At 46.9% G+C, this 11,304-nt stretch overlaps 1 protein-coding gene across 7 annotated transcripts in view; it reads left to right on the forward strand.

The window, feature by feature from the left end:
• SEPTIN3 (septin 3) overlaps positions 1-9,128 on the forward strand; it is a 51,610-nt gene extending 42,482 nt beyond the window's left edge. For 5 of the 7 annotated variants that reach the window (XM_073327228.1, XM_073327223.1, XM_073327224.1 and 2 more), the window contains exon 10: positions 698-9,128. In XM_073327228.1, coding sequence (XP_073183329.1) covers positions 698-833 — 136 coding nt within the window. In that variant the 3' untranslated portion in view covers positions 834-9,128. The remainder of the gene's footprint in view (positions 1-697) is intronic. The other 2 variants (XM_073327226.1, XM_073327225.1) reach the window with 2 other exon arrangements.
• The last annotated feature ends 2,176 nt before the right edge of the window (positions 9,129-11,304 follow it).

Below are 11,304 nucleotides of genomic sequence, written 5' to 3' on the forward strand. Positions count from 1 at the left end.
GGAGAGATGAAATCTCAGATTGTGACACAGTGATGTCATGGTGACATCACAATATTGCATTGTTTGTCCCTCACAACAAATTCCTAATGCTGGTACCACCTAGCTGTCACTGTTGGGCTTTTCCCAAATCTTTCAATAAAAGGTGGTCATTAAACAATGGTGGTCAAAGCCCAGGAGTTTTCTGGCAGTTAGTGACTGGTTGGAAGGAGCTGTGGCTGTGGGGACTCTTCCAGTGGGACTGGTGCGAACAGCACAGCTACTGTGGGCTCCACTGCACAACTGACCAGATGCATCATGGGGAAGTTTTACATTCTTTGAAGCCTCATGTATTGGCTGCTGCTGGAAGATTGATGAACCAGAAGTCTTAACTGATATAGCAGGATGCAGAATAGCTGACTCAATGGACCATTGATTGGCCTGATCTGGTGTAGCAGGAGATAGCATATTGCACTGGCACGGCCAATGATTTGAGCCAGCTTGACATATCCTGTGTGCCTATTTTATTTTGCTGACTGATGCAGTTTCAGTTGGCTAATGTATTATGGCCTCCATAGAAAATGAATGTCCTGTTCATTGGCAAGCCAGACTGGAGAAACTGTCCCATTTATCTTGGAAATAAAATAGACCCAGAAAGAATAACATTGACGCAGCCGATTTTTTTTCTTACCCTCCTTCTGTCTCCCTCTGCCTCCTGCAGGACCCACCTGCAAGACCTAAAAGAAGTGACGCACAACATCCACTATGAGACCTACAGGGCCAAGCGGCTGAATGACAATGGGGGGCTCCCCCCAGTGACCGCCGAGACAGAGGAGAACCACGAAAGTAATCTGTGAATCACTCCTCCCACTGTCTGGATATTACAACCCGTCCCAGCTACCTTTGAGTTTACTGTAGGCCTGTCTTCAAAGCATGTGGCACATCCTCTGTGTGTGCGTTTATGGGAGAAGGAGCAGGGGCTTTCCTTTCTCCTTCCCAGAATGTCGTCATTCGCGGTTTCTTGCACAGGCTGTTTGTTGTCTTCCCCCTCTCTCGTGTTCTGTGGTTCCGTTGCGTGTCTTGGTTGTGGGAAGTAGCGGAGGGAATGCCGGGAGATTTGATTTCTGGGGTTTGGGGGGTTTGGGGAGGATGTCTTGGTTCTGTGTTTGCACATTGGAAAAGCATAGAAAGACTCCAAGGACAGACAGATTGATCAATGAGCACAGTGCCTTCCGAATGGTGGTGGCATTGGAGAACCTCTTCCTGCATGTGAGTGGAGTTCCCTGGTGTGGGTGGGGAAGGTAGGCGGTTGATTAGGGGGAGTGATAGGTGACTACGGCATATCTCTTTTCTCACTGAGGCCTGTTAAAAAAGGGAAGGGGGGGGGGAGTTAGTGGTAATTTGTGGCTGGGAGGAGAGCATATTATCATATTTTCCAGTCCATGTTCTTACTGGGAGATGCGTGGTGGTGGTGGGAAGTGAGCACAAATTAGATCTTGGACCTTAGGGTTTCATTGTAAGATCTAGCAGCTGTTGTTTTACCTTCCTATCACAGGTGTCTGGGAGGAGAGAGACTACGAAAAACCAGGAACACTAATTGAGGGACAAATCCTGAGGTCTTCACTCAGGGCCAAATAGTGGCATTTAGCCACTGCCCTGGAATTGGTAGGGTGTCTCCCTGCCCCAGCAGGCAGGGGGTCCGGGTAGGCTGCCCCATCTTTTAGGATACTTCAGCTTGCTGCCCCCAGTGTGCTCGGCCCACTTTGCAAGCCAATGCAAAGGGTGAGGAGAACAGGCCTGGGCATAGCTCTATTGCTTCCCTTCCTGTGGGGCAACATACACCTGCTGGGACACAGCAGAGGGGCAGGCCCTGCACTCCCCTGCAATTGCGAATGCCCCTTGCAAATGACACACAGGGTAGGCTGCCTGCGTAGTCACCCATGCAAGGGCCACCCAAAATCTGGCCCCCAGGAGTTTACTCAGACAGAACTCCCAACGAAGCAAATGGGCCAAGCTGAGTCCTCACACGGTTTTTACCCAGTATTTACTTGGACAAAATTGCCCCTGAAGCCATGGGAGACGTGCCTAAGTAAAAAAATGAATGAGGGCCTTGGAACGTGTCCTAGAGTTAAATGCTTGAAACTATGCCAACACCAGTAAGTGTGAATCACACGTACTAGTGTGAACATGAGGCCATCCCTTCTTTCCTTAGCACAAAGAGCTGGCTTCACTGGAACTAACTCGTGGACAAACTGGGCAGAATTTTGGCTGGCCTGCTGGTCTTGGGTCAAGTGATCCCCTCTACACCCACCAGTCCTCGGCACACTCTCACTAGTTAGTTATTGAGGACATCAGAGGATGTATAGAGGGGGAGAAATATGCACTAAGGGAGGGTGAATGAGAAGGGAAAAGGGACATTAGCAGCAGAGGAAATCATCATTTCCAGGACTGGAGTGAGTTTCCACACAAGAACAGCTCCTAATTCTGTTGGGAAACATCATGGGGTCCCTTTATCTGCTGTATAGGATTCTGCTTTTAGGGAAGGACGAGAGAAAAATACACATGACCCTTGCCCCCCGCCCCCTCAGCCAGGACCACCCACTTTTGACGTAGTGCTGGATACCAGTCCTTGAGCAAGTGAGAACTATGGATACCTTGTGAGGTTCTTTGCAGATTGTCCACACTGGGAACCTTTCCACAGGCTTACCTCCGGGCCCAGAGCCTCTGCTGTGCTTTTGGATTCTTTGGGATGAAATGTGGGCATTATAGAGATGTAAAGTTAATATCCTATTCAATTGCTTTATGAAGAAATGCTTTTTAATCCCCTGGATTTCTTGCTCTAGGGATCCCTTTCCCCTTCCCAGTAACAGCTATATCATTCTCCATCTCTCAAACAAACGTGGTCAGTTTCTGCACAGCTTCCACATGTGAATAGCGACTGCTTTATCAGTTTCCCCCTCTGATCTTCCAAGAGACAGCCTGGTATTTGATTAAGGGACTTGTCTCTCTCTCAGCACTGAGCCCTAGATTAGGCGTAGATGTAGTCACTGAATGGTTATATCAGTTTTCTTAACACTAAGGCCTCTACTTTGTATTTTACCTGTGGAGAAACAGCATTACATAAGAAAATAAGAATCGCCCTACTGGGTCAGACCAAAGGTCCATCTAGCTCAATATCCTGTCTTCCGACAGTGGCCACTGTCAGGTGCCCCAGAGGGAACGAACAGAACAGGTGATTATCAAGTGATCCATCCCCTGTCGCTCATTCCCAGCTTCTGGCAAAGAGAGAGGGATACCATTCCTGCCCATCCTGGCTAATAGCCATTGATGGACCTATCCTCCATGAATTTATCTAGTTCTTTTTTGAACCCTGTTATGGTCTTGGACATCACAACATCCTCTGGTAAGGAGTTCCACAGGTTGACTGTGTGTTATGTGAAGAAATACTTTATTTTATTTGTTTTAAACCTGCTGCCTATTAATTTCATTTGGTGACCCCTAGTTCTTGTCTTATGAGAAGTAGTAAACAATGCTTCCTTATCTACTTTCTCTACACCAGTCATGATTTTATAGACCTCAATCATATCTCCCCTTAGTCGTCTGTTTTCCAAGCTGAAAAGTCCCAGTCTTATTAATCTCTCCTCAGATGGAAGCCGTTCCATAACCCTAATAATTTTTGTTGCCCTTTTCTGAACCTTTTCCAATTCTAGTATAGCTTTTTTGAAACAGGGCAACCACATCTGCACGCCATTCAAGATGTGGGCATACTATGGATTTATATAGCGGCAACATGTTATTTTCTGTCCTATTATCTATCCCTTTCTTAATTATTCCCAACATTCTGTTTGCTTTTTGAACTGCCACTGCACATTGAATGGATGTTTTCAGAGAACTATCCACAATGACTCCAAGATCTCTTTCTTGAGTGGTAACAGCTAATTTAGACCCCATCATTTTACATGTATAGTTAGGATTATGCTTTCCAATGTGCATTACATTGCATTTATCAACATTAAATTTCATCTGCCATTTTGTTGCCCAGTCACCCAGTTTTGAGAGATCCTTTTGTAGCTCTTTGCAGTCTGCCTGGGTCTTAACTGTCTTGAGTAATTTTGTATCATCTGCAAATTTTGCCACCTCATTGTTCACCCCTTTTTCCAGATCATTTATGAATATGTCGAATAGGACTGGTCCCAGAACAGACCCCTGGGGGACACCATTATTTACCTCTCTCCATTCTGAAAACTGACCATTTATACCTACCCATTATTTCCTATCTTTTAACCAGTTACCAATCAATGAGAGTACCTTCCCTCTTATCCCATGGCAACTTACTTTGCGTAAGGGACCTTGTCAAAGGCTTTCCGAAAGTCTAAGTACACTATATCCACTGGATCCCCTTGGTCCACACGCTTGTTGACCCCCTCAAAGAATTCTAGTAGATTGGTGAGGCATGATTTCCCTTTACTAAAACCACGTTGGCTCTTCCTCAACAAATTATGTTCTTCTATATGTCTGACAATATTGTTCTTTATTATAGTTTCAACCAGTTTGCCCGGTACTGAAGTCAGGCTTACAGGCCTGTAATTGCTGGGCTCACCTCTGGAGCCCTTTTAAAAAATTGGCATCACATTAGCTATCCTCCAGTCATCTGGTACAGAGGCTGTTTTAAATGATAGGTTACAGACTACAGTTAGTAGTTCTGCAATTTCACATTTGAGTTCCTTCAGAACTCTTGGGTGAATACCATCTGGTCCTGGTGACTTATTGCTGTTTAATTTATCAGTTTGTTCCAAAACCTCCTCTAATGATACCTCAATCTGGGACAGTTCCTCAGATCTGTCACCTAAAAAGAATGGCTCAGGTTTGGGAATCTCCCTCACATCCTCAGCTGTGAAGACCGATGCAAAGAATTCATTTCGTTTCTCCGCAATGGCCTTATCGTCCTTGAGTGCCCCTTTAGCACCTCAATCGTCCAGTAGCCCCACTGGTTGTTTAGCAGGCTTCCTGCTTCAGATGTACTTAAAAAAATATTTGCTATTACTTTTTGAGTCTTTGGCTAACTCTTCCTGCCTTGGAGTGGAGTCTTTAACACTGAAGCCCAAGCATTTCTCTATCTAGCTCAGCCGTTTAGAATGCAGCGAGACTGACAAAGATGGCAGACAGCTGCTGGAATCAGTCCAGCCTGACGACAATTGCAATGAGTTTGGTGATCTTTGATCCCAAGAGGATGCACGTCCCGTGATTAGTGGTCACCCCTTAGTAGTAGAAGAGCAGTAGGTCACATCTGAGATGGGTTTGCAGAGCTGAGTCATCCAGCACGGCAACCAGCAGAAAGGGCTGCAGGTCAGGACTGAGGTGTTCTGGAAGAGCTGTAGCAGCAGGGAGCGTTGCGGTTGAGATTGAGGTATGCTGGCAGAACCGCATGAAGCCCAGGACTGGAAGAGCAGGGAGCGCCCTAGAAGTGACATGCATTAGCAGAGCTGCGTCAGAGAAGCCTGCGCTGGGTCTGTGGTGTTAGCTAGTGCTATCACTGCAGGCCAAAGGGCTCTTCAGCATCTCTCGTCTGTCCATACAGATCGGCCGTTCTCAACGTTACTAAGTGTAAAGGCCCCATCAGCCCTGCTCTGTCCATCCATCCGTATCAACTCCTCCCAGCTCCATTGCACAGAGAGGGCCTTCATTGCTGCTCCTGTCCTTCCATTTGGGCCAGGCATTCTCAGATCTAGTGTAGGGCAAAAGCCTCTTCAGTGCTGCCTCCATCCATATCAGCTGTTCCCAGCCCTAATGGAAGGTGAAAACATCTTCTGTAGTGCTTCTCTTTAACTAGCCATTCACAGACTAATCCAGGGCAAAAACCACCACAGAACTACTCCTGTCTGTCCATCGAGCTCAGCTGTTTTAAACCCCACTGAAGGGCAAAAGCCTCTTCAGTGCTGCTTCTGTCCATCAATGCGTCTCAGCTGTCCTCAACCCACCCGGGACCTCTGCTCCTGAGCAGCCAAACATATCAGCTGTCCCCAGCCTTGCTGTGGAGTGAAGGTCTCTTCAGTGTTGCAGCTGCCCATAAGGCTTCATCTCAGCTGTTCTCAGCCAGCTGCTGGGGGAAGGCTGCCCCTGCCCATCCAGCAGGGCAAAGATTCCATCAGTGCTTCTCCTAGCCATTAGGCTGAAGGATGGAGCCTAAGCCCTGCCATGCTGGAGAAACTAAGGCTATGTCTACACTGAGATAAAATATCTGCCGCACCGCTGTGGCTGGTCTGGGTCAGCTGACTTGGGCTCAGGCTGCAGGGCTATAAGATTGCAGTGTAGGTGCTTGGCTGGAGCCCGAGCTCTGAAACCTCACGAGGGGGAGGGTCTCAGAGGCCAAGCTCCAGCCTAAGCCCAAATGTCTACAATGCAATTAAACAACCCTGTAGCCCAAGCCCTGTGAGCCTGAGTTTGCTGCCCAGGGCTCTGACACTTGCTGTCACAGGTTTTTTATCACAGTGTAGATGTACCCTAAGACACTCAAGCTGGCTTCCCCACTAACCGCACCCGTTCATGATGAACATACCGGGGTATTATCAACTCCAGTAACATCCGAGTTTCTTTGTGCAGTGGTAAGGCCATTTCTGCGTCTTTGGGGCCTGAAGAATGGTCATTGCAGAGTGCGGATACCTCCCTGGCTAACTGAGGGATGGCCAGCTCCAGGCCACATGCACAAAGGTGACCGCTTTTCCTTTGTCTGTCACTTGGATTATAAGTACTAGGGCCATGCTCTGTGATCTGTGTCGATGGGGCTTGCGTATGTGGAAGGAGGGTAGTAGATATGGTCTTCTGTGGAGGAACTTGGGCCTGATCGTCCAAGCAGGGATTCCAGTTCTCTTGTGCCACTCAAGGACCCCCTGTGTAAGATGATCTTCCTTAGCAGACGTTATTTTACTGGCACCCACACAATGTGCTGAGCATTTTCCTAACACATAGGGATCGATTGTCCAACCTTTTCTCAAGCAGGCAAATGTTTGCTCACGCAAGCAGCCCTAGTGACTTCAAAGTCTCTCTGACTCCTCCAATTACCAGGTATTCACCAAGATAAATATGGGTTGCACAACCTAGCCCATATGGGAAAGGATGGTCCAGTGATTAGGGCACTGGCTTAGGATGTGGAAGATCTCCTTTCAATCCCCTGCTCTTCCCAGACATGCTAGGTGACCTTGGGCAAGTCATTCAGTCTCTCTGTGCCTCAGTTTCCCATCTGCATAATGGGGATAATAATGCATCCCTGCCTCACAAGAGGAGAAATACATTACAGATTGTGAAGTACTTTGAGATCTCCTGATGAAAAGTGCTATATCAGAAATAGGTATTCTTATTATTACTGTACTGAGGGAAAAGTGTCATGTTAGCATGTTAACTAACATGTCTTAACTAACATGATGTTAAACATGGCTTTATCCTTGGTGTGGACCAGGACAGTTGCATTAAAAAATGTGTTAATTCATCATGGTTAATCCTATGGGGAACTAACCCTGACCAGCTCATGTTTTTAAACATACCTGTCCTTGTTCACACTAAGGACAAAGCTATGTAACACAGTGAGGTCCTATTCTATGCCTATGGCACCTACATGCTATAATAAATAAATAAATAATAATAATGAATAGCAGCAACACTGTGTTAGTTAACACATTCTCTAACAGGATGCTTTCATTCCCAGTATAGACAAGGCCTAAGAAGGCACCTGGAAAGAGGTAAACATATAAGTGAAGTGCTCAAGGACTGAACTGGCCATGTCTTGGTAAGAGAGAGTGTCAACGACAGCGTGTTGGGTTTTTTTTGTAAAATGTAAAAATTTCCCCCCAACGACACTTAACATTGTCTATCAGTAAATACAACTGTGAAAATTTTGAACCTCACTGGAAACATCAGAGGCTGATGCAGATCAGTTGCAGTAAGTTCTTCCCCGGAGAAAACACATTATTTAATGAATAATTATTTCTAATAATTACAATAACCACACTTTGTAAGTTTGTAGTGCTTTTTATCCAGAGATCTCAAAGCACTTTACAAAAGTGGGTAACAATTACTCCCATTTTACAGATGTAAACTGAGGCAAAGAGGTTACACAACTTGCCTAAAATCACCCAGCAAATCAGGGGCACAGCTGTGAATAGAATTCACGCCTCCTGAGAACCACAGCTATGCTGCCTCCCCCATCACCATGTGCTTTTAAAAACCAAGGGTGGGGAACATCCTTGAACAAACCACTTGTTGTTTGAACAAACAATAAGGAACCCAGGGTGACTTCTGAACGGGTTATTTCTTCCCCCAAAACATGGGCCAACCTCTGAGCATGCCCCTCTGATGTTGGCTGTCTTGCCCACCCTCTCTCCCCTTTCCAGCCCCCATATCCTTTATGCAGCACCTTCCCATGCAGTACCCCTGAGCTTAAGAAAGATATAGGGCTACTGATTTCAGAGCAAATGCCAGTGCAATGCAGTGGATGGATTGGTGATGCCCAGCAACAAAACAGGTGACTCCACTATTAAAGCTGGAAGTTCCCGCACAACGTATTTCAACTAATAGTGGGTGACAAAGCACCCCGAGTTTTCCTTTCTCCCCACTGCCAACCTGAAAATCATTTGGTGCATCCCAAAATCTGATGTACCTTATTACAGAACTCTACAAAGAAGAACGAAAAAAGTCCCTTAACAATCAGGGGACATCTACTCCCCTTCTCCCCTTTGACGTTACTTATGAATCTGGATGGCAGCTCCAGGGCACCAAGGCTTACAGGGCAGAGAGCGAAAAGAAATAAATGCTGACTCCTGCCTTGGTTCTGGAAGTACTGTGCCACCATCAGCCATTCAAGACGCACCCACAGGTTTTCAGAAATCTAGACCCCACTTCTTTCTTTTGGAAGCAAGTGCAGTGGCAGACAGTTAATTTTACTTGAGAGATGGAAGAGCAAGAAATGGAAGCATGAACAAGCAAATGAAACCGGGTTCCTGGCACACCCGTCCCCTGACAGTATCACGATGGAGTCTTCTTGTATCAGTCCAGTGCTGATCGAGCAAGAACGAAATCACACAAACTTGTGGTGTAAATGTCGCTAGACTTAACTTTCTATCTGTGTTGTATGATTAAACAAAATGTCGCCATTTGAACAAGTGCCTGTCTTGTTTCTTATTTGTTTTTTTTTTTTACACTTTTGCCCTCCCCCCTACAGTTAGAGTTGCCCCAATCCCATGCAATATCTGTCTGGAACTATCCTTGTGTAGCTCAATCCTGCACCTACAGGCAGGGGCCTGTCCAGGTAACCGGAATAATAAAAAATAAGATCTGGAAAAGAGTGGTTAGATCACATCTTGCTTGCTGCCTCCCAGTCCCCCGTCCAGTGCTGACTGATTCCCTATATTTTGTATATTATCCTGGACTTTGTCCAATCTGATTTTAATCACTCCAGTGATGAGACTTCCCCCACTTCTCTTGGGAGAACATTTCATTGTCTAATAGACCAGGCAAAGTTCCTTGATATTTGGCTGGGATATTCCTTTGCTTCCTTTAAATTATAGCACTCAGAGACAGAGAAGACCTATTAGATAATTTGCTCATGCAGGAGAGTTTCCAACTAGAGGCTGTGTCATATATTAAAGTGGTAACCCCTATTATTCCTACGTATACTCCCCTAAAACATCCTGAACTATTCTTCTCACTGCTTGGTGTTTACACGCTTCCAACAGTCTCTCAGTTGTCATTTAGCAACACTAAATATTTCTCTTTCTCTTTCTTCACAAGTCAACATGCCAGCCTCTTTAATGATTGGGGTTGCTCTTCTCTCAACTCCCATCAGTGTTTGGACGCTTTTCTGAAATCTGGTGATGTCATGAAGACCAGAGCTTGACGTAGGAAGGCTAGACGGAATCAGCCCTTCTAGAAGATCCCCTCCAAGCTTCTTCTCAATTCAAGGTCTGGCCTAAACCTGCACAAGCCAGGGTCCTCCCAGGCAGGGAACTGGTGGAGATGAATCGGATCTGCTCACAGAACTGGAATTCTGGGTGACAGAGGGGGATTGAATTTAACCTCTGCCTACATACAATTGGAAATCTGGAACTGTCATGAAAGCTAGGTGCACAGGTGCCTGGGGCAGAGCCATAGCTTGAGGACTGCCTTCTGAATTTTAGGACAGTCGGAGAATCCTTTTCCCACGCCATTATAAGCAGTTCTTGTGTCATTGGCCTGGAAGGAGTGACCTGAGGTCTCTGCAGAGCCCCTAACTAGCAGGAGGGCTGTACTGAACAGCTTTTTATGGAGGGGATGGTATGATGTGATGGTCTACAACGGCAAATGTCCTCTACAGCCAGAGATGGGCCACTAGACGGGGAGGCCTCTGAGTTACTACAGAGAATTCTTTTCCATATGTCTGGCTGGCTGGTCTCACCCACATTCTCAGTGTCTGATCACCATATTTGGAGTCAGGAAGGAATTTCCCCCCGGGTCAGATTGGCAGAGACCCTGGCACAGGCACCGACTTTTCAAACTGCCTGGGGGTGCTCAACCCCTGGCTCTGCCCCCACTCCACCCCTTACCCTAAGGCCCCACCCCTGCCTGCTCCCACCCCACCTCACTCCTGACTTGCCTCTTCCCGCCCCGCCTCTTAAGTTCCTGCCCAGTTCCACTCCCTCCCCAGAGCACACCACATCCCTGCTCCTTCCCCCTCCCTCCCAGCCTCCCTGCACGCGGCAAAACAGCTGTTCGTGATGGGCGGGAGGCGCTGATCCGCGGGGCTGCCAGTGGGCAGGAGGCGCTGGGCAGGAGCTGATAGGGGGGCTGCTGGTAGGTGCTGAGCACCCACCATTTTCCCTCCATGCTTGCTCAAACCCCGGAGCACCCACGGAGTCGACGCCTATGGACCCTGGGTTTTTTCTGCCTTCCTCTGCAGCATGGGGCATGGTCACTTGCAGGTTTAAACTGGAGTAAATGATGGAGTCTCTATATAACTTGAAATCTTTAAATCATGATTTGAGGACTTCACTAACTCAGCCAGAGGTTAGGGGTGTATCACAGGAGTGGGTGGGTGAGGTTCTGTGGCCTGCGATGTGCAGGAGGTCAGCCTAGATAATCACAATGATCTCTTCTGGCTTTAAAATCCATGAGTCTATAAATTAACTAAAGGTATGAAGTGAAAGTGTGTTCGTTAATGTGTACTAAGCCTTCGGGTGGCTGCTGTCATTCAGAAGTGGAGTCACTTCAGACACCTTACAGATTGGTCAGGGCATCCAAGCTTTCAACGTCAAGGGTCACAGTAATATCTTGCTAGAGTGTGGGGACTACATCTAACTTGCT

Source organism: Lepidochelys kempii, chromosome 1 (genome assembly GCF_965140265.1).
Source record: "Lepidochelys kempii isolate rLepKem1 chromosome 1, rLepKem1.hap2, whole genome shotgun sequence".
In the NCBI taxonomy this organism is placed as follows: domain Eukaryota; kingdom Metazoa; phylum Chordata; order Testudines; family Cheloniidae; genus Lepidochelys; species Lepidochelys kempii.